The sequence below is a fragment of the Mchenga conophoros genome, linkage group LG20 (assembly GCF_057382185.1).
Source record: "Mchenga conophoros isolate Kocher_MC1m ecotype Shallow Benthic linkage group LG20, M_conophoros_male_GT1.1, whole genome shotgun sequence".
NCBI lineage: Eukaryota > Metazoa > Chordata > Actinopteri > Cichliformes > Cichlidae > Mchenga > Mchenga conophoros.
This window is the reverse complement of record NC_140545.1, coordinates 4369673-4393941: the sequence shown is the minus strand read 5'-3', so window position 1 is coordinate 4393941 and position 24269 is coordinate 4369673. Positions and strand designations below refer to the sequence as shown.

General features: G+C 43.8%; 2 protein-coding genes across 5 annotated transcripts in view; both read right to left on the bottom strand.

Annotated features, from left to right (window-relative positions):
• Positions 1–5360: 5360 nt before the first annotated feature.
• Positions 5361–10827, bottom strand: LOC146550149 (glutathione S-transferase Mu 3-like). The gene is made up of 8 exons (XM_085259950.1): positions 10682–10827; positions 7208–7283; positions 7063–7127; positions 6890–6971; positions 6665–6762; positions 6469–6564; positions 5897–6007; positions 5361–5748 (listed from the first exon to the last, which is right to left on the bottom strand). The coding sequence occupies exons 1-8, from the start codon at positions 10715–10717 to the stop codon at positions 5659–5661; spliced, it is 654 nt and encodes a 217-aa protein (XP_085116076.1). The 5' UTR covers positions 10718–10827; the 3' UTR covers positions 5361–5658.
• Positions 10828–21742: 10915 nt separating this feature from the next.
• ampd2b (adenosine monophosphate deaminase 2b) overlaps positions 21743–24269 on the bottom strand; it is a 60045-nt gene continuing 57518 nt past the window's right edge. For all 4 annotated transcript variants that reach the window (XM_085259474.1, XM_085259475.1, XM_085259477.1 and 1 more), the window contains one exon: positions 21743–24214. In XM_085259474.1, the coding sequence (XP_085115600.1) occupies positions 23999–24214 (216 nt within the window). In that variant the 3' untranslated portion in view covers positions 21743–23998. The remainder of the gene's footprint in view (positions 24215–24269) is intronic.

Below are 24269 nucleotides of genomic sequence, written 5' to 3'. Positions count from 1 at the left end.
CTCATTTTCTAGTCTTAGATTTACTAAGTCAGGCTGTATCTGATTGTAATCTTAAACTGTCTCAAACAATCAGTGGAGACTTTGTTAATGTTCATAATAAACATGGAAAAAATTGTTTTGCGCAGTCATGATGATTTCGATCTTTGACCGCTGCATGCTAATCAGTTTGTCCTTGAGTCCACGTTAGTGTTTGTGCCCAATCTGAACATATATATTTTTAAGCCTTTACTGAGATATTACTGCTAGTGCAGAGGCATAAGTGTGTATTTTGTTGATCTAAAAGTAAGCTGACCCTAATGGCTTCATGCTGTAGCTTGCTTTCCTTTGCTTATTTTCAGATAGGTGGCCAAACCTGTCATGTTATTTCAAGTTATAAAAGCCTGCTATCTCAGTCTACTCTATCTTTCTGGCAGCCTTCTACTCGTATATGGTCTCTACAACCTTTATTTGCTTGGCACTCTTATGGAACGCTTTCATGTAACATCTCAGTCATCCATATATGCCCTGCGCTCCTGGTGCCTTGAACTTCCACCCTCCATCCTACCTTTACAAAATTATTAATCAACATTGCTAAAATTGCAAGAAATTCTCTCTTTGTACAGTTGATGCAGATGACTTCCATCTTTGATCAGTCAGTGTTGGAGCCAGTGTACATGCAAACTTTATTATCTGTTAACATTATGAAAGCTTGAAAAAGAAATATGACACAAACTGTGAAAATACAGAAAAACAGACACTTCAATATTCTAATCGCCCTCTTCTTCAATGGTATCCTTTTGTTTCACACCAACCGTCTTCATGTCCTCCTTCACTGCAACCATGAATCTTCTATGTAGTCTTCATCTTCTCCTCCTGCCTGGGTGCTCCATCTTCAACATCCCTTGTTCAAAATACCCACGATACCCTCTCTGCACATGTCCAAACCATCTCAGCCTTGCTTCTCTAACTTTGTTTCCAAACTGCTCAACCTGAGCTGTCCCTCTGACGTACTCATTTCAGATGTTTTTTTTGTTTTTTTTTGGCCTGTCCCGTTTGGCTCTTTTGCCCTCAGAATTGTTGTCTAAAGGCAAAGAAAGATGCCCAACGGATTTACTTTACCAAACTGACCATCCCAGCCTTGCCGTAATGGTCCATTTGATTCACCTTTTATTGTTTATTTTATTTTCACTTACTGAATACGGGACAGACTTGACTGGGGGAAAGAAGGGGAGAAAGAAAGAGGGAAAGAGAAACAGCTGAGAAGAGGGACGGGGGAGAAGGGCAAAAAACAAAAACCAACAGAACGGGCAGAGAAAAAAAAATGCATATATCAATCACCTGGATCACCTGCTGAGAAAGAAAAAAGAAAACAAGCAGAAGAGAACAAGAGTAATAGAATAAACAACATCACAATGATATATGGGAATATGACAGTAAATACTAAATATTAAACATTATTGTGCAGCACATAAGATCAACAGAACACAGTGTGCTTTGAGGTAGGAGCCAAAAAGGGTGTAGTTTGTGGGTGTGATCACCCGTGTGTACACCTGTGAGCATGGACGCGCTTGTTTTTTGTTTTTTTAAAAGGTTCCTTCATGTAATAATCTGCTAGAGGGTGTGGGGGGGCCACAGCCCCGTCCTCCACGGCGTGAAGCAGGTGTGGAGGAGATCAAAACTCCAGACCTCCAGAGGCCCCCAGAACACAAGAGACCAAGGAAGACCAACAGAGGGGCAGCTGCGCCACTGTCCCAGAAAGAGCTCAGGAGAGTCCCAGATGAGGGCTCACTCAGCAGCCGCGGAGCAGAAGCCAGGGGGAGTTGCAGTGACGCGCCCGTGAGCTCCGCCGGCAGCCAGCTGCGCCTGAGTGACCGAGCCCCAGGCCGAGAGGCCGGGGGCACCCCACCTCCGAAGTGGCCCGAGCGAGCCCCAGGCTCCAGGCCCCGATAAGCGGCCGCCAAGGAGTGAGCCGGTGTGTACCTGGACGCCCATCCCCGGACACAAAGAACCACCAACGCACCGATGTCTGAGGGGGTCCGCCACTGGCAGGGGAAGTGGTGGTAGGGGGAGATAGGCCTCCAAACCTTGGAGGGCCTGAGATGTCCCCAGAGAGGTGGCGCCTGACACCCAACCTGACATATAGACACAGACATACAGGCACACACAGATACAAACATCCATTCCCACCCTCATGCTCTCATATGCACTTACTCCACACTCAACCAACGTGGAGACAGACATAAAGAGACGTTGTACACACGATCACACTCCCCAAGTGTACTCTACAAACCGGGTCTAGGTGCCCCCGCCCCTGGAGGGGGGAACTGCACCCAGACCCAGGTGGTGTTTCCCTTTTCCCTGCGGTGGGGGGAGGCAGACCGCCCCGACTCCGCAGCAGCAGGAAGGCTCCACACTCCAGACCGCAGTCGGACGGCCAACTCCTCCTCCTAGCCCCCCTGCTCCAGCAGGTCGCAGAGAATGGGGGTGAGAGAAGACTCCAAACCTCCCTCCACCCGCTCATTGTAGTGTTGGTGCATGTGTGTTCTAAGGTGCATTTAAAACCCAGGAGGGCTTGGAGCTACCTGCCAGAGAGCAGCAGGTAAGCGCATGGTCCCTCCTGCTAGCCCTCAATGTCTACGTGTATTTAAAATTGAGAGGTGGGCAACGATGCCAGGGGTGAGGTATACACCCTGATGGTACTTTGGACTCCGTATATCGTGCCCACCCCCAAGATCCTATATGTATGTGTAATGAGAGTGTGAGTAATGTGAATGTCTAAGTTGTGGGATAAAATTGAGGCAGAGGCAGCCAGAAGGGGACAGAGGGGGGGGGTAGCCTCCTCTGCACCCTGGTGACATACCCCTACTCCAAGGCCCTGCATGTGTGGGTGGTTGTGGTGGAGCGGGAAGAGGGAGGCAGCTGGAGATGGGGAGGGAAGGAAGGGAGGGGCAAGTGACCCCTCCCTGGGGCCAGCTCCCCCGCTGACCCCAGTAGGCACCCCCATACTCCGCGACCCGCCAGGGAAAGGGGGCCCAGGCCCATCCAGACCGGGGCCCAGCGCAGCAGCGCCTCCCGGCCCCACAGAGCCCGGGACAGTCCACCCAACCCCACCACAGAGAAAACTGCACCCACCCCACCATCCACTCATCTTCCAGACTACATAAGACAATAAACACCCAGGCTGAGATCTTCCTCCACCTCTCCTGTATCTCCCCCTCCTGCAGAGGGAGCTCCTGAGGAGAGGAAAGCTCCTGCAAGATGTGACAATCTCCCCCACCAGTTGAAGAGCCCCCCAGGTGGCTCGACGCACCGGCGGCACCCTGCTCCAGGGCTGGGCCCCCATGCACCCACCCGCCCACAACCCCGGCAACACACCAACCAGGACCCAAGCCCCCGAGGCCCGGTCCGGGTCCCAGCCCAGAGACGGAGCGCCCCCAGAACCTCACGCCCATCCCGGACCCACCCAGGGGCAGCCAGGCTACCAGGTCAGTAACCCACGTCCGTCAGCACAGACCCTCCCCTAGCCCCGCTGCACGCAGCCGCGAGGAAACAGTCACCTGAGAGCCAACAGAGCCCCTAACCGGACATGACCGCTACCCCGGGTTGAGCCCCCCAAGGAAAATGCCTCCGGGGAACCCCCCGACGCCCTAAGCCTGTCCCTACCCCCACACCAATCACAACAGTGAAGGCGGGACCAAACTATGACCCCCCACCCCCACTAGGTGATGGAGCTGATCAAAGGAGCCCAGAGCAATTGATCTGATGTGGTGGCAGAGGCTGTATCAAGGCTAATGTAATCTAATAGATAATTTCTATATTGGTTAGAATTAAGATTATTTTTATTTTTCCAGTTCATGAGGACTGTTTTCTTGGCTATGCATAGGGCAGTGAAAACCATATGGGCTATATTCTTTTCTGAAGTGACATTATCTAAGCTGCCCAACAAACACACTAAGGGGGAAGTTGGAATGTTACATTTCAGACACTTCGATAAGTCTTCACATATCTCGCGCCAAAACTTCTGAACTGGTGGACAGAACCAAAGAGCGTGGATATAATTGTCCGGTGAATTGGTTTGGCAGTGTGAGCAGTTGTTGGTAGACGTAAAGCCCATCTTGAACATCCGATGACCTGTATAGTGCACTCTATGTAATATTTTGTATTGAATTAATTGAAGACTGGGATTTCTAATTAGATGAAAGGTTTTTAAGCAAATCTGAGACCAGAAGTTTAGGTCTAAGTTAACTGATAAATCCGCTTCCCATTTTGCAATAGGAAGTGATATTGATTCATCTGTTTTAGAAAGCATTCTGTATATTTTGGATAGTAATTTGGGGGGTTTAAGAGTAAGAAATTGAACCACACTTGGTGGTGTTTGTAGTTCAACTTGACCCGGTTTAAATTTCTTTTTTACTATGGATTTAATTTGTTGATATTCTAAAAATCTTTTCTTGTTGATCCCATATTGTGTAACTAGTCCGTCAAATGAAATAAATTCTGTTCCTTCTAGTATATGTTCTAAGTATTTGATTCCTTTATCACTCCAATCTGAAAAGTTTATCATATTATTGTTTTGTAATATGTCAGGGTTGTTCCAGATAGGTGTACGTTTGCATGGGATTAATGAAGACGCCGTCAATTTTAGAAACTCCCACCATGCTGTCAGAGAAGAGCTGATGTTGATGCTTTTAAAGCATTCATGTCGTTGGATGTTTCAGATCATTTCAGATGTTAATGACGGTGTTAATGAGAGCTGGGCAGAGATGTAGGATTTACTATGCAAAATGTAGAGAATGTTTAGTTCAACATTTGTCACACGACAAAAGAAATGTCAGAATTATGGTAACCGTTTTGACACAAAAAGACCAAACATGTTGAAAGATCAAATTCTTGGAAATATTTTAGAGCTTTTTTGTAATTTTGCTTGTCTTCAGGAACAGTTCTCCAGGCTTCTTAAAGGACATTCAGAGCACTTATTTCAATATTGGCTGGCTTTTGTCCTCTTCTCTATTGAGACATTGTTAAAAACAATGCCTCATAAATTTTGACAAGATCTCCAACACCACTGGCTGAGATGCAGCCCCAAACCATGACAGAGCTTCCACTGTGTTTTACAGATGGCTATAGGCACTCATTGTTATACCGCTCAAACTGCCTCCATACATTTTTTTTTCTAAATCCCCCCTTCATTAAAAAATGGCTCCCTGACAGCCACCATTCCACAGAAACCATTTCTGAAGAGGCTTCAGTGGACAGTAGATGGCTCAAATCAAGAACCGGATGCATTTTCTGCTCTCGTGCTGCATTAAACTACATCAGATACATTTTGATGCGACTTGCTGTGCAGGACATTACGCTAAGATTGAAACACCAACAAAGAGTCAGAACAAAATTCACTTTAATGTGCCAAAAAACAAACAAACAAAAGGTTATAAATTCTAACAATAAGTGCTTTCATTAGAAATGTTTCAGTACAAATTAGTCCGGACCGCCCCAAATCTGAAATCATTAATGGTTTTACAAACGGCATGTTACGTAATTAAACACCATCAAATCTACCAGTCAGAGAGCAAAATGGCACTTTTTTTTTTTCCAGTCATGACTTTGGTGTTAATTTGACAGTTTCATTAATTAACATTTTTCAGGAATTTTCCAGGGCATAAAAGGCACTGTTATTTACTATTTGTTTCCAAATTTGGCCATCTTGTTGTTTATCGGAGCCTTCATGAATCTTGGTGACTTCATGTATGCAGCGATCTTCTCCAGAGCCTGCAATGACATAATGGCCGTTGATTAAAATAAAAACACTGGAATTTTAAGAAACGAAAGGAAACTCCAGAGCCAACACCACACAAAGAAAGGTAAAAAAATAAAGGTTAAATTACATCATTAATGCAAAGACTTTGACTGTTCTCACCTCAAAACGGTTTAAAAAGTCTGTGAGGTTCTTGCAGTCATCCAGGCATTTGGAATCAAAGAGCCTGTGTTGGTCCAACAGCTCGTACATAATGAAGTCCACAAAAGTGATCTGTTGTGAAGAAAAGTTGCATAAGCATGTTAGAAGTAACAGAATCTGTGGTGTAAATCAAACAATAAGTCACCAGCCACGTTAAACCTGCAGAGAATCAGACACTTCTGCAGCTTTATGAAGCCCTAGAACACTAAAGTTCAACACTTTGATTTTCTATCCACAAACTTACTGCCAGGTTCACCTTCTCCTCCAATTATTTATAAATCAGTTTAAGAACCAGTATTAAATTTAGGCTGCATCCTGCCTAATACTGATGAGCTAGCACAGCATAAAAAGTACAGGTTTTTCTCTGCACAACTAACAAAATAATTTATGTTCACATCTAAAAACAATGTACAATTTAGAGTGAGAAAAAGGGCCTCAAATTGTCAAATTCTGCCCCCAGTTTGTCTATTAAATTTAAATCTGTAAAAGCAGCTTTAAAACAAGACTCCTCTCATATTTATGGACAGGTATACCTTGTCACCGGCAAACCACTTCCGATCTCCGAGGAAATCGGAGAACTGCTTTAGTGTATTTGGAAGCATCTTTAGGTAATCAGGCTTCATCTCATCCTGAAGAAACCAGAGAGATGACACTAGCGTTAGTGGAGTTTTAGGGAATTCAAAGAATATTTATATTTATGGATATTTTTTATTTTAATTAAACACTCACAAAGTTGGTGTAGCATAGCCTCACAAACCCATTTCTAAAGTCCATGGACTGGTTCTCAATGATGTCCACTCGAACCTTTTCACCCTCAGTCTCTCCACCTGTTGTCAAAGTTTACAAGATTCACATAAATAATAAAGAAACTAACAGTAATATTAGTTTAACATTGATTTACAATATAACTTGGAAAAAAATCTTCTCAAACAAAATGCACGCTACTGTACTTACACATGTTGTGCTTACGAGCAATGTATCTCATGATAGCATTGCTTTGTGTTATCTTCCTGTCTCCATCCAGCAAGTAGGGTAGCTATAGTGAGATATAAATTCCAATAATAATGTTAGCTGATTGTTGCATTCTTCACAATTGAATTTTTAGTCGCACTTTAAAAAACTCTTACATTGGGAAAGTCCAGTCCAAGTTTGCTTTTTACATCAGTCCAGCAGGTCTTGTCATAGTTTGGAGCTGTGAGACATGAATTAATTAATTAGAGAGTTATGAGTTTTTTCCCCCCTTTAAATCAATAGGCTGAAATGATAAGTTACCTTCCCCACAGACATAGTATTTGTCCTCGTACTCTTCCCCAGTATACTCCAGCAGGAGGCGTATGGGCTGGGCAAGCTGCAAAAAGCCAAAAATCAGAGTTGAGAGATTTTTTTTAATGTACATTAGCACCTCTGAACTGTAAAGTCTGCATAAGAATGTGGGCAGAGGACATGCATTGGACTTCACTTACGTAATTTACAGATTTACTGTGGTACAAACAAAATGGGCCAGTGTACACGTTTCATGAATCTGATGCCAAATTTACAGAGGGCAAGAATGTTTCCATGCACATTTTCGTAAATGAAGGACATAATTTCAGAAGTCTTGTGGTTTGTTTAGCTATAACCTGGAAGATTTAAGCCCTGCTGTGATGATGCTTTTGGAGAGAAAAGACTTTCTCCTGTCAGCGCTTCCAAACAAGACACATTTGTTCAGTCTTTTTCCCCATTTATACTCTCATGAACTTTAATATTCAACATGTTCACTGAGGCCTGCAGAATCTTGGAGATGTAGCTCTAAGGTTTTTTTGCAGTTTCTCTGGGAATGGTACGGTGTGACCTTGGGGTGAATTTACTGGGACATTCACCCTTGACAAGTTTAGCTTTTACAGTACTGCACCTGGCGCTGTGAAAACTCTTCACATGCTTGTACATGCCCAGGACACTACAGTTTGGCTCGTGTCACGCCAGCTTCAAAACATCACCCAGGTTTAAAGCTGCAATCGGATCCCTAATTCACTCAATTCTTTGCCACATTAAAGAAAAGAAATAAAATAAAAATATGAAATTAGAGATCATTATGGCTCAACACTTCTCTATGATTACACTAGTAGCCATTAGTTAATTCCACCTAGAGTTACTCACAGAAAAGACAAAAAGACTTGCCGAGACAGTTTAGGCTATTAGAAAAGCACATGTTCATATGGGTATTTTCTGGGTCAATTTTGGGATTTTGTTTGTATTATTTCTGTTATGTTATTTTGTCTGCCTCCTTAACAGCTTAACTTTGTAAATAACAAACTTTCAAGTCAACTGCTTCTTTTGGTGTTGAACTAGAAGTGAACATTGAACACAGACACTGACAGAGCCCTCCTAAGTGTGAATACTGAACCTGATATAATAAGGATTGTAGAGCAAAGCACAAATGTGGAAGTTCTGTCCAGCTTAAACCAAAATAAAATTAACCCTCTTTTTAAAAAGGTTTTTAAAAAAAATAGTTTTACACATATACATAGGTAATATATGGCTGTTAAACTATACTGCACCACCTTGTCCTGAGGTAACTTTTAATGGAGCATGTAGAATTGGATTGATCCAAGATTGAGACGATTATAGCTAATTGAAGCACAGGTAAAAGACTTCTTGAACTCCACTTGTGGTGCAGGTAAGACTACTGCAAATATAAACCATGATACATGAAAATGATTCCAATAATCAAAACCCAAAGTAAAACATTTGAAGTAAATCTTCAAATCAGCTACATTGACTTTTACTCTACTCTTTAAAATTACAGCATTATAGCTACAAGTTTGTCTAACAAATAGGGCTGCCACGATTTGTCGACTAGTCACGATTACGTCGACAATCAAAATCGTCGACGACTGATTTAATAGTCGACGCGTCGTTTGAAGCTTTGTAAGATCACAAAAGACGCAGGAATAAGTGGCAGGATTTAAGAGTGTAATAACGGACTGAAACAGAAGATGGCAGCATTGCATGTACAAGGATGTCAGCTACCGTTAAACCCTGAAGAAGAAGAAGAAGCAGCTGTGTCCCAGAATTCATAGCGCGGCCCAGCGCAGTTTCCAACAATGGCGGCAGTTAGTTAGTTTTAATGTTACTCTTATTATTCTTTCTGGGTCACAAAATAAACGTTTAACATATTTTCAGGCGAGAATGTAGCTGTGTAAACCTCAAATATCTGCTCAGTTTATCAGGACACCACATATTTTCAAAAGCGCTCCTACGTTTTCGGAGACATCTGTTACCCACTAGCTCGTTAGCGAGCCGGGGGCTAGGCTCACTAGCGCCGTGAGAACACCGGACTCCCCGCAAATCGTTTTCAAACCCACCGCGTCTTTCGCTACTCAGGTTAAATATATATGAGTCACTTAGATAACTTAAAATGTTATTGTTTGGCTTTTTTTTTGTATTTTATTTGTTCCTGAGTAAATCAGTTTGTCTGAGATTAAAGTTATAGTTTTTACACAGCTGAATAAACGTCAAGCAGACAACTGATTATCAGAAGTGTGAGATGCTCCAGAATATACTCCAGTGTCCTGTTATATTTTAGATAGCAAGGAGTTTATTAAACTTCACCGAAACAATCTGCAAATTTCATTAAAATTTAATAAACTATCATCTTGTCTTTATTTTTAGTTAGCACAGACCTTAAACACTTAAAGCTGTAAGCTAATGATAGTTATATAAGAGCAGATGCTGCTGGTGCAATAAGCTGTAGTTTTACGTCCAATGGATGATGATCTGATTAGTCGACTAATCGGAAAAATAATCGGTGACTAGTCCACTATCAAAATAATCGTTTGTGGCAGCCCTACTAACAAACAAAAGATCCCTGGTTCGGCCCTAGGAGGAGACACAAATCCCTTCTGGGGTTGTGCCAAGGAGTGCCCCAGGTGCAAAAACTGCAGAATAACACGTGCTCAACTACCTGCTCAAACAACCCCCCTGTGAATAAAGAAGCTCTATAGCTGTATCATCAGCTTTAGCTCTAGATTAATTACGAAAAATATTTAAAGCGGCCACAAAGAGACAGTTTGCAGAGCCTTCTGTAATGCAAACTGCACAAAATTCCCATGCCTTATGAAAAAACGTGAACATAACTAATAAATATTTTTATTTTTTAATGAGAGGCTGTAAGGTTAAGCTCTCGTGGCTTGTTCAGATGGCTTCATATGCCAGTAAGTCTAGATTAATGGGAGGAGCAGAAATTCATGAGATTTTGCAGACAGCTGAAACCATTTAGAGACTTGAACTCTGCTCACACGAGCAGCCCTGGCACTGTGTGCACACGTCCCTGTGCTTTGACAATGTAAGAGGTTTAGAAATGAATATGTCCCACACAACTAACCCTACACTAAAGTCTGACTCGTTGAATAATGTAACCTCAAATGTTACTAGCATCTCGGCTCTAAATAGCGTAACACGTCAGCTATCAGGCTACACTGACAAAGATAACAGTTTGTGCAAAGGCACGCCGAGCTCGGCTGTTTTGCAGTTACATAATAACTTAGCGAGCTTCAAACAGTTTCTATAAACAGTTACACATCTTAAAAATTAAACACACTAACGCTATCCGCTAAAGGTTAGACGCCACCGAGGTTTAAAAACAGAAAAATGGCCATGATAAGACGGGAAATCGGTATTTTTGTCGATTAGATGGAGGTTCAGCCGTTGCGAACAACTGCGGGCTGCACACATGGAGTTTTTCAGCTCCCTGTTAGCTCCACTTACCCCACGAATATCCCAGTAAGCCAGTGTCATTGGCATTTTGAATCACTTTCTGAGACCAAATGGAGCCGAAAGAGACAGTAGCTTCTGCAGCGGAGCGCAGGTCTGCACGAAGGCGGGAGATGAGCCGGTGGAGGGGGACAGGCGGAGCAAGTGGGCGGGGCGAACCGGGCGGTCACACATTGCTGCTCTGATCCGGTTCTTCGGTTTATGCATAAACAACTACTGCACGCTATGTGATTCTGTGAATCTCGTGCTAATCTCAGGCTTCTTTGTTGTCTTTAACAGGTTCTTCCTCTTTTACAAACAACATCTTCAGTTCTGCACAGTGCAGGGCCGTGCACAGATGTTTGAAGGGGTAGGTGCTCAATGTTAACAAAGGGCACATAGAACCAGGCTGAATACCAACAAAGCACATTCATCAGGAATATAATATGGAATCGCATCATACTATATCACTGTCATCAGGTGGGGGAATGTAGCCTGTGTTTTAATGATAGGGTTCAATGTTGGTGTTGAGGGGTTGCTGCTGCTCCTGATAGTGCTGGAGGGCAGGGCTGTGTTGATCTGAGACTGTAGACATGGTGGCTGATTAAACAAGTATTATGGGATAATAATAAAATGCAAAGATCGGTAACAGTGCTTGGAACCTTAATGCAACAGATTTTAAAAACGGTGGGAAATAAACTAGGCTCTGTCTGTTACTCACTCTTTGCCTCTCTCCCTACTTCCATCTCCACATCTGATTTGTCACTCTCAACTTGCTGTCCATTTGAGAACAAGGCACGATTTGCTGTTGCATTAATGTATTATTTAATTATCCACACTTAACAACTCTGGCACCTAATCCATAATAGAGTAATGATAGAAAAACGTTAAAGAACCAAACCATTACAATTGTGTTTATTACTCTTTAAATACTTGAGTAATAATTATATATCCATAAAACATGCCCACACACATGCACAATGACATTTACATCTTCTCCATAATGTATATACTATGACACAAGTTTGCACCATTGTGCTGATCCATTATTATTTATTCCTGTCATGGTCCTGAGTCTGACGACTCAGTGTTTTGTGTTTCCTTATATTACTCCATGTTCTTGTTTATTCTGGTCATGTCTTTTGTTAGGGTTTGCCATTTGTTAGGTTTCTGTTCTGTGCCTGCCTGCTCACACTTCTCTGTGTTCCCTCTGTCCATGGTGTCCCTGTGTCTGCTCGTGAATCTGTCTGTTAAGTTCATTGTTTTATTCTGAAAGTCTCTGCCTCATGTGAGTGTGTTCAGGTTACATTTCCCCTGCCTTGTCAGCTCTGATTTCTCCCCGGTGTGTTCCCCTCCTGTCTCCCATCCCTTGATTACTGCTGTGAGTATTTAAGCCCTGTGTGTTCTCCTGCCTCTCCTTGTTCGTCTGCGTTATCTCCTTCCGTCATCCTGTGTGGTTCCCCTGCATCTGTCTACGTCTCCCTGCATCTCCGTTTGTGTCTCTAGGTTTCAGATTTGTTTTATTCTTAGTTTTCCCAGTTAGGTTTTGTCTGTTCTCGCCATCCTTTGCCTTTTGTTGTACGTCATCCTCCTCAATAAAAGCCCACTCACATCACTAGTGCCTGCATCTTGGGTCCTTTAATAAATTACACACGGCTCGCCCCGCTAGCTGTGACAATTCCTAGTGCTAAAATAACAAAGTAATAAGAACAACAACAACAAAAAGTAATACATATAAAATAATGTATTTATGATGATTCAATTTGTTTGGCTATCCATTCTGCGCAAGGCAGAAAGCTTATTAAATGTTTAAATCGTAGAGATACAATAATGTTGCTGCTGTAAAATCAGCCTTTTGACTCTTTTGAAATATGAATCTAATATAATCTGTTTCTTAATGTATTTTCTTTAAAATACAGTGTGTGTTTTTAATATCATAATTAGAATAATCCATGATTATTATAATGCCATGAACCATTGAGCAAAGCATATTACTTGATACAGATACAGTGGCTATTATTCACAGAACAAAGTTTTTAGCCAGGCTGTAAACATATTTATTTCTGCTGTTAATTTATTGTAATGGACATGAACATTTTAAATACTCTTTAAATAAAACAAAATTAAATGTTCACACTTCAGATGTTTTGGTAATCGAATTGTTTTACTTGATTGGTCGATGGTAATTTTTTATGGGTGAGATTTTTTATGGGTAAGAGAATCTTGCTGATTCTCCTGGAGTGTCTCGTTTTGATCTGGTTTGTTAACACTGGCCTCTTTTTCTGAACTTGACTGCTGTACTGTCTCATACCGGGCTTGAGAATTGTCTTGTTTGGCAACGTTGGACTAATTTTCTTGTTTCTTTCTTGTGTCTTGCAGAGCCTGCAAAGACTCCTGAAGTAAGATATTTTCTTTTTCTGTTTTCTGGAGTTGGTTTTTGATGTTTGTGTTCTCCTGGTTTTGCTTCGATGTGAAGCTTTGGTTTTTTCCAACTCATATTTTCGGTTTTGGACCTTCAAATCCTTTTTCTTGGAAAGAGCCTCATTGGCGCAGAGTTTTGCTTTGAGCTCTGCAAACTCACAGTGGGCTCTTTGTTCTTATTTTTGTGTTTTCCAACTTCTTCTTCTAGATTTGAGTTTTGAGGAGCTGCTCGTGGTGTTGTTCGATCTCCTCCTGCTGTTTTTTACATTGGACCTCCAAATCAGCTTCTCTAGTTCCTTAGAAATATGGTATCATATTCCTCTTCTGTGGAACCAGGCTTCCAGTTTGGATTCGGGAGACTGACACTATCTCTACTTTTAAGATTAGGCTTAAAACTTTCCTTTTTGCTAAAGCATATAGTTAGGGCTGGACCAGGTGACCCTGAATCCTCCCTTAGTTATGCTGCAATAGACGTAGGCTGCCGGGGGATTCCCATGATGCATTGAGTTTTTCTTTTCCAGTCACCTTTCTCACTCACCTTTCTCACTCACTCTCACTCACCCTAACCCAACGGACAGTTAACCCATAACAACGCATGTAAATGCATGGCAACGGACAGTTAACGCATGGCAACGGACAGTTAACCCATGGCAACGGTCATATAACCCATGGCAACGGACAGTTAACCCATAACAACGCATGTAAACGCATGGCAACGGACAGTTAACCCATAACAACGCATGTTAACGCATGGCAACGGACAGATAACCCATGGCAACGGACAGTTAACCCATAACAACGCATGTTAACCCATGGCAACGGACAGTTAACCCATGGCAATGGTCAGGTAACCCATGGCAACGGACCGGTTACCCATGGCAACGGACCGGTTACCATGGCAACGGACCGGTAACCCATGGCAACGGACCGGTTACCATGGCAACGGACCGGTAACCCATGGCAACGGACAGTTAACCCATAACAACGCATGTAAACGCATGGCAACGGACAGTTAACCCATAACAACGCATGTAAACGCATGGCAACGGACAGATAACCCATGGCAACGGACAGTTAACCCATAACAACGCATGTTAACGCATGGCAACGGACAGATAACCCATGGCAACGGACAGTTAACCCATAACAACGCATGTAAACGCATGGTAACAGACAGTTAACGCATGGCAACGGACAGTTAACCCATGGCAACGGTCAGGTAACCCATGGCAACGGACCGGTTACCATGGCAACGGACCGGTTACCATGGCAACGGACCGGTTACCATGGCAACGGACCGTTAACCCATGGCAACGGACAGTTAACCCATAACAACGCATGTAAACGCATGACAACGGACAGTTAACCCTTAACAACGCATGTAAACGCATGGCAACGGACAGTTAACCCATAACAACGCATGTAAACGCATGGCAACGGACAGTTAACCCATAACAACGCATGTAAACGCATGGCAACGGACAGATAACCCATGGCAATGGACAGTTAACCCATAACAACGCATGTTAACGCATGGCAACGGACAGATAACCCATGGCAACGGACAGTTAACCCATAACAACGCATGTAAATGCATGGCAACGGACAGTTAACGCATGGCAACGGACAGTTAACCCATGGCAACGGTCATATAACCCATGGCAACGGACAGTTAACCCATAACAACGCATGTAAACGCATGGCAACGGACAGTTAACGCATGGCAACGGACAGTTAACCCATGGCAACGGTCAGGTAACACATGGCAACGGACCGGTTACCATGGCAACGGACCGGTTACCATGGCAACGGACCGGTAACCCATGGCAACGGACAGTTAACCCATAACAACGCATGTAAACGCATGGCAACGGACAGTTAACCCATAACAACGCATGTAAACGTATGGCAACGGACAGATAACCCATGGCAACGGACAGTTAACCCATAACAACGCATGTAAATGCATGGCAACGGACAGTTAACGCATGGCAACGGACAGTTAACCCATGGCAACGGTCATATAACCCATGGCAACGGACAGTTAACCCATAACAACGCATGTAAACGCATGGCAACGGACAGTTAACCCATAACAACGCATGTAAACGCATGGCAACGGACAGTTAACGCATGGCAACGGACAGTTAACCCATGGCAACGGTCAGGTAACCCATGGCAATGGACCGGTTACCATGGCAACGGACCGGTTACCATGGCAACGGACCGGTAACCCATGGCAACGGACCGGTTACCATGGCAACGGACCGGTAACCCATGGCAACGGACAGTTAACCCATAACAACGCATGTAAACGCATGGCAACGGACAGTTAACCCATAACAACGCATGTAAACGCATGGCAATGGACAGTTAACGCATGGCAACGGACAGTTAACCCATGGCAACGGTCAGGTAACCCATGGCAACGGACCGGTTACCATGGCAACGGACCGGTTACCATGGCAACGGACCGGTAACCCATGGCAACGGACCGGTTACCATGGCAACGGACCGGTAACCCATGGCAACGGACAGTTAACCCATAACAACGCATGTAAACGCATGGCAACGGACAGTTAACCCATAACAACGCATGTAAACGCATGGCAATGGACAGTTAACGCATGGCAACGGACAGTTAACCCATGGCAACGGTCAGGTAACCCATGGCAACGGACCGGTTACCATGGCAACGGACCGGTTACCATGGCAACGGACCGGTTACCATGGCAACGGACCGGTAACCCATGGCAACGGACCGGTTACCATGGCAACGGACCGGTAACCCATGGCAACGGACAGTTAACCCATAACAACGCATGTAAACGCATGGCAACGGACAGTTAACCCATAACAACGCATGTAAACGCATGGCAACGGACAGTTAACCCATAACAACGCATGTAAACGCATGGCAACGGACAGTTAACGCATGGCAACGGACAGTTAACCCATGGCAACGGTCAGGTAACCCATGGCAACGGACCGGTTACCATGGCAACGGACCGGTTACCATGGCAACGGACCGGTTACCATGGCAACGGACCGTTAACCCATGGCAACGGACAGTTAACCCATAACAACGCATGTAAACGCATGACAACGGACAGTTAACCCTTAACAACGCATGTAAACGCATGGCAACGGACAGTTAACCCATAACAACGCATGTAAACGCATGGCAACGGACAGTTAACCCATAACAACGCATGTAAACGCATGGCAACGGACAGTTAACGCATGGCAACGGACAGTTAACCCATGGCAACGGTCAGGTAACCCATGGCAACGGACCGGTTACCATGGCAACGGACCGGTAACCCATGGCAACGGACAGTTAACCCATAACAACGCATGTAAACGCATGGCAACGGACAGTTAACCCATAACAACGCATGTAAACGCATGGCAACGGACAGTTAACCCATAACAACGCATGTAAACGCATGGCAACGGACAGTTAACGCATGGCAACGGACAGTTAACCCATGGCAACGGTCAGGTAACCCATGGCAATGGACCGGTTACCATGGCAACGGACCGGTTACCATGGCAACGGACCGGTAACCCATGGCAATGGACCGGTAACCCATGGCAACGGACAGTTAACCCATAACAACGCATGTAAACGCATGGCAACGGACAGTTAACCCATAACAACGCATGTAAACGCATGGCAACGGACAAATAACCCATGGCAACGGACAGTTAACCCATAACAACGCATGTAAACGCATGGCAACGGACAGTTAACGCATGGCAACGGACAGTTAACCCATGGCAACGGTCAGGTAACCCATGGCAACGGACCGGTTACCATGGCAACGGACAGTTTACCCATAACAACGCATATTCCTGTTACGTGTTGCATGTTGTCCATTGTTTATTTACCTCTCACCAGTCGGCAGCGTCCGCCATGTTTGTCTGTGCTAAATGTCATCTGCGGTGTGCTCAACAGCTATTTGGTCAACAGGCTCTAGAAGAAAACAGAATCAAACTTACGTGAACACAGTCTGTATCCACACTTTTGTTTCCTCTGTGACAGCCATCCTGTTTGGTAATCTGCAAACTCAAGAGCTTGTTGACCACTGTATCGTAACCAGAGTGGTTACTTTGTAACGTCCTCATTGTTTAGTGTTACTGATTTGCCAAAATCACCGTCTCAAAGCCTTGAATTTCTCCGTTTTGAAGCACAACTTCTAGCAGTTGAAATACAAGGCTATGGGAATGTGGCATTCCTGCCACATTTGCTAATTTTGTAGCTCTTATGGACAATTTCAGCTTTAACCCAAAGTTTTAACTGCACAAGTGTTTCCAGATTTTCTGGATTTGAAAATTATAACAATAAACACTCAGTTGTCAGTTTATTAGGGAGCTCAAACTAATGCAGACTAACAACAGTCCTGCAATAAAGGCAACTTTTCATAGTTTCATCTTCATTGTAAAAAAGAGGAAATATGGTTTGTGGTGCTGTTTTCATGTACTGCATTATACAGTAAGGTGTTCCTATTTGCTTTTCTTTTTTTTAGCTTAACCTCATTTACAGAAATGAGGGAACAACTGATATAAATTAGGTGTACCTAATAAAGTGAGAACTGAGTGTACATCCTCTGCTCTTCTTGCTTAAAAACACTCTTAAGAAATTGAGATGTAAACAGAAGCAAATGTCCAGATTGACCTCTTGGTCGTCTAACATGTGTGTCCCCCTGTCTCTCACCCCCCCTCTCCATGCCTACTCACAGATCTCCGAAACCAGCCTTTCCTGCGAGCGGACGCGTTGATCCGGAGCGGTTGGAAGAGACCCTAAACCACTTATTCGTCACTTATAGTCCCCTCCCTATTGTAACCCTTCCCTTTGTCCCAGTGGCGCATCTCAACCCTGAGGCTGCAGATCACAAAGACTGAAAAGCGAGGACAGGACAAAGCCCTTGTTTTAGCCCGGTAATTTATTTATTTATGGATGCCCTTTTACAACCACTTTAAATGAGCAGGCATGATTACAGAAGCACAACGCGCTACTACTCCTTCGTCACCGCGAGCAGAAGGCTTTCCCTGCTCTGTCGGCACTGACCTTTGGGAGGATGACCAGAGCACAGGTGAGGCCATCTGAGGACTGGAGGAGGAATTGTGCTTTCACTAACAAGTGCCTGCTAGCATGTGGATCTTAATGTGGACATTCCTAAAACCCATTAATATCCGAAGGTTACGCAGTCATAGCAGGATTTAAACTGGGAGGCAGCCAAGATAAATTGCCGACTCTTCTGCTGCTGCTGGGACGCCTGCCTTTAAGACACCTGCAAAAGCCTCCTGCAAATAACAGAGGAGGTGCGATGTTATAACAGACATTCGTGGACTGTTTCGCAGCGTTACGCCAAGTCTTCGAGACGCCTTCAATCAGACTTAATATTGTTTATTTTGATTGTATCTGGGAGCAAAGACCATCACTGTACTGGTTCTTCTTGTCAAGCTAGACAAACCAAATTAATCCAAAGTTTGATGTTCCGCTTAAGAAGTGCCTTTTTGTGTTATTTCTCGTCAGTCAGCCATAATTTGTTTATTTTACATCTTTCACTTGGTAAAGATTGTATTTTTTACCGCCTTGTAATATAACATTAGCCTTATAATGACCTTTAATGACCAGTCTCTCCAGGCATTTGGCGGGAATGGGGGTGAGTGCCACAGGTCTGAAATCGTTCAGACATGTGACATTTGACTGTTTTGGGATGGGAACGATGGTTGCTGCTTTGAAACAGGATGGTACCAGTGAACAGGACAGCGAGGTGTTATATATAGAGGTGAAGACGTCCGCCAGGTCTGCAGCACAGTCTTTTAGCACCCAGCCCAGCACTCCATCCGGCCCGGCCGCCTTCCTGGTGTTAATGCTCCGGAACACACGCCTCAGCTCATGAGTGCTCAGGACCGGAGCAGGGTCGGTTGAGGGGAGAGGGGACAGGACAGGGTCGGTGTTCTCCCTATCAAAGCGGGCATAAAAGAGGTTTAGGTCCTCAGCCAGAGTAGGACTATCGGCTGAGGGTGATGGTGTTCTCCTTTTGTAGTCCGTGATAGCCCTGATGCCTTCCCAGACCTGCTTTGGGTTTGTGATGTTCTCAAACCTGGCCTCGATACGCCTCCTGTGCTGCTGCTTGGCAGTCTTGATGCCTCTTCTCAGGTTAGCCCTGGCAGCACTGTATGCCTCCTGTAAGTTGTTGAACTCTGTGTGTCATCCAGGGTGGATTATTAGGGAACACACGGAGTCGTTTCCAAGTTGTTACATTGTCCACACAGAAACAGATGTAGTCCAAGACAGTGGAGGTGTAACTGTCCAATGCGACACGATTGTCAGTGTCCTGCACCTTGAATACCTCCCAGTCTGTGCAGTGGAAACAGTCCTGAAGCATCGGAATAGCATCCTGCGGCCATGTTCTCACGGTTTTGGTTGTAATCCCAGTGCTCTTGATCTTTTGTGTGTATATTGGGTGTAGCAGAAGGGAGAGATGGTCTGACAGACCCAGGTGGGGATAGGCCTGGGCTCTGTATGCGTTCGCCATGTTGGTGTACACCTGGTCCAAAGTTCTATCTCCTCTGGTAGCACACTTCACATTTCGGTGGAAATTGTGAAGTACAGATTTCAGGTCCGCGTGATTAAAATCCCCAGCCGCAATAAAGACACTGTCCGGGTGTGCTACCAGGCTGTTATTGATGCTGCTGCTCAGTTGTGCTAACGCTAGCTTAGCATTAGCATCTGGTGGAATGTAAACAGCGCAAATGTAAACGGCACAGAGCAGAGCAGAGTCCAAGGTTTTATGGTTTTACAGCCTTAAGCAGAATTTGAACTAGCACCCCCAACCTCAGCTAAAGCCCATATTATATTATATATATATTATATTGCCCATGATTGTTTATTTCTGTATTATAAATCTAGCACAGGGATGTCAAACCGACTTTTTGTTTCATGTTGTGGGCCACACAACAGCCCACTTTGACCTTTTGTGGACCAGTGAAACTGCCCTTTCTCTCAGTGTAAACTTTAATCCCTGAGATATTTTAATACAGGCTTAGTCTGTAGTCTGCTTAGTCTGCTTATGCCTCTTGCCGGCTCTGATACAGAGAAGTCTGAAGATCAGAAAGCTAATTCATGCATAATTTACCGTGTGTCTGTGAAGGTTCTCAGTCATCCAGGTCATCGTAGTCAAAGGAGCTTGCAAAGAAAAGCGTCTGGACTTCTTTAAGTTACTTGAAGACGTTTCACCTCTCATCCGAGAAGCTTCTTCAGTTCTAAGGTCAAATGGTGGAGAGTCCCAGATATAAACCTAGTGGGAGTATCCCCCCACAGAGGGACAAAAGGACCCCCTGATGATCCTCTAATCGCCTGAGCAGAGGTGTGAAACTGGGTGTGGGTCCCAATCAGCCAGAGTTTCGGGTGAGTTCATTGTGAAACCTGGCCCCACCTTATCATGCAAATTCCTGAGATCAGATGGCCCAGGATGTGAGTGGGCGTTTAATTTACCGTGGACATAAAGCAACAGTGATGTTCTGCTTTTAGAAAAGTTCAGTGTAAATTTATGATACAACTTGAAAAAGACGTTGGCACAGTGGTTAGCACTGTTGCCGCACAGCAAGAAGGTCCTGAGTTCAATTCCATCATCAGGCGGGGTCTTTCTGTGTGGAGTTCGCATGTTCTCCCCGTGTTTGCGTGGGTTCCCTCCAGGTACTCCGGCTTCCTCCCACAGTCCAAAGACATGCAGCTTGTGGGGATAGGTTAATTGGATAATCCAAATTGCCACTAGGTGTGAATGTGCGAGTGAATGTGAGTGCGAATGGTTGTCTGTCCCTGTGTGTTGGCCCTGTGACAGACTGGCGACCTGTCCAGGGTGTACCCCGCCTCTCGCCCTATGACAGCTCGGATTGGCTCCAGCGCCCCCCACGACCCTGAAAAGGATAAGCGAATGCATGGATGGAACTTGGAAAAAGAAGGATGCTGTCCAACTTGTCACACTGGAGACTCTTTCTTGGATGCCTTTGTTCACTTTGTCATCATAGGGTGTTGTGTCCAGAATTTTAAAGTGAAAAATAAAATTGAATCCATTTTAAAATAAGGCTGTAACATGACAAAATGTGGAACAAGAGATACGGTGTGAATACTTTCAGGATGCACTGTATCTGCTGTGGGCACCCCTTATGAATAAGGAAGCAGTTCAAAGTAGCTTTCTTTATGTAAATGTCATTTTCAAAAGGTTATGGTCTAATAACTACATTTTCAAGAGCTTTCTGTTGTTGTCTTCATCAGAACATCACTCCTTTGTTAAACCAAAATACCTTATTATCAGACATATTTTGATTGTATGACAAACAAGCTATTTGCATATCTTCAAATCATGTGGATTTTCACATGCAAAATGTCCGAAAGCAAAATATAGCGATACAGAGAGTTTTGTGCTGAACTTGGTGCTCACTCTGACTCACAGGGAGGGGGGACGAGCTGGACATGAAAACAAAGTGCTCTTTGTTTCATGTCTTTTACTCATGATTATCAGCTACTGACGCAAGCACTTCTTACTCCCATGTTCTTAATCAAGTGACGTGCTGCATGTTTGTTACTTTTGAGAACCTTTCCAAATGCATTTGCTCTGCCTGTTGAAAAGAGGAAATCACTCCAATGCAAATAAGATTTATTTTTTACAGACACAAACAGCTTTACTGAACACAAACCACACACACGTTTCTGTGGGAGGACACACAGTGCTTTTGAAATAGCAACAAGCAGCCGTTTGATGACACCAGGACCTAAACTGAAGGCAGGAGTTTGTCAAGTTAGCAGATTCTCAGTTCTGTATAAAAATGACTTTTTGTTGATTTGGCAATGGTTGAACTTGTGCAAGGAGGGAACACCGAGGGAGGGGATCAGCATGCACCACTCACTGTACTATTACTCAGAAATAACTTAATGTAAAGGACAGATGGTACCATAATTAAGTTTAGACTGCCAGAAACAATGTCACAAACTAGGAGTATAATACAAATGAGAAGCGTCACTGCACACAAATGCTTATGTGCCTTCACTGCACTGAGTCATTGAAACGACTGCTAAAATAACAGTAAAACTATCTGAAAACTGAGACTTTTTAAGCTAGTTACCCTGCATAAGGTCCTGTGGGTAATTATAGCAGAAATGTCAACCATATACCCACAACAATTCAACCAAGTTCGTCATTTTTACTACGGACATTATTAAAAGGCTGTTGTACCGGATGCTGAACCGATTCACTACAAATGTCATGACTGGTGGTGGTCAGAGGGCCCGGTGGCACCTGTGTCCGGCAGCCTCGCCTCTGTCAGTGCGCCCCAGGGCAGCTGTGGCTACAATGTAGCTTGCCATCGCCAGTGTGTGAATGTGTGTGTGAATGGGTGAATGACTGAATGTAGTGTAAAGCGCTTTGGGGTCCTATGGACTAGAAAAGCGCTATACAAATGCAGGCCATTTACCATTTACCATTTAGTAAATGTAACGATTTCAGAAACTATTAAACAATAAGTAATATTTGTAATTTATTTGGCTGTTAATTTAGGAATGGGTCTGTTAGCATTTTAAGTTTCTGTCTGCTCGGGGGGAATTCCTTTTCTACAAGGAAACAAAAATGTTACTGAAGCAGGTTAAACTTTTAATAAACTCTGACAGACTCGCTATAAACAGATCAAACCCCCCTGACTAGACTAGCAGCTACATAATCATTTGCCAAGAAACACTCAAGTTAAAATTATATTTGAACATCTAAGTCTCAAATAACCCAATAATAATTAAGTTAGTGTGACTGGAAACGCATGTGACCCCATTCAGTCAAAATCAATCAGCTGTTCATAAAAAGGGCATGACTGCTGCCGCTCAACTTGTTACACAAACCACAATCTGTAGATGCAAATTTGCTTTTACTAATACTGTGGATGTGTGGATTTTGAAGTAATTTAAAGTGAGAACCAAGGACCAGTGAATTTGTGAAGTCACGATGACTTTAATCTTTGACCACTGAATTCTAATCAGTTTGTCCTTGAGTCCACGCTAGTGTTTAACTCTTTCCTCAGGTTTCACTGCGACTGCAAGGCGTAGTTTATTTTGTTGGTCTAAAAGTAATATGAATTCTTGCTGTATCCTGCTTTGCTTAAGTTTAAGGTTCAGGTTATTTCAGGTTATAAAATCCTGGGAGTTCATCTGCTCCATTTCTCTGGCAGCCTTCCACGTCTATATAGTCAACTTTAGTTTACTCTCCATGGGACTCTTACGCAACACTCTTCAGTACATTTCCAGTCATCCACGTATCCTCTGTATGGTCTGTATTACTGGTGCCTTGAACACCTGCCTTACTTTTGAGACATAGTTGAATAGTTTCTATGCCCTCTCCTTTCTTAATAGTTTAAGCCTTTTACGGATTCTCAAGACAGCTGATCTTGGTTTACTTAAATTGCACGAAAGGCCTAAAAGAGACCTGCATGGTGTTACGCTGGAGTCTTAATTCTTTGTTGGATCCAGTGTATTTTTTATGAGTTTTGAATGTGAATGTTACTCAAATCTGATACAGGAAGAATTACATTGTACAGACATGTAAATATGACACGATATGGTCACAAACCATTAAAAAAACAAAACAAAATAAAGAACAAAAGATGTTATGAAATTCTAATTACTGTGATAAAATAAAGAAAGAGGGACTCAAAAAACTAAAAGAAGCAAACACCTTGGGTGCACAGACTATAAATTCTCTCCCTGATATTGGCTACCAGCAGCTCTCATTATCTTCCTGTAGCGTAGCTTTTCTCTTTTTACATGATGTGATATGTTTACATGTAAATCTGTGCAATGTCCTGATGTAAAAACAGGGAATGTGGTGAGAATTTTGTTTGTGTTGTGCAGCACGGTCACTTCTCCGCCTGCACAGCTCCCATACAAAGACTTCCCTCCTCTCTGATGGTCTCCAGCTCATCTGTGTGAATGGCCTGTGTGATTAAATTTAACTCCTCACACATGGTCTCGTACCGGTACGCCACACGGATGTCAGGAACGTTGGTTCGCCTGATGTCATTGCCTTCCTGTCCCTCTTTAATGTAGTTTGGGCCCAGCCAGTAACGCTTTGCCTGATTTAAAAAAAAAACAACAACCCACAAATGTCATATTAAACACTCTGCGAAC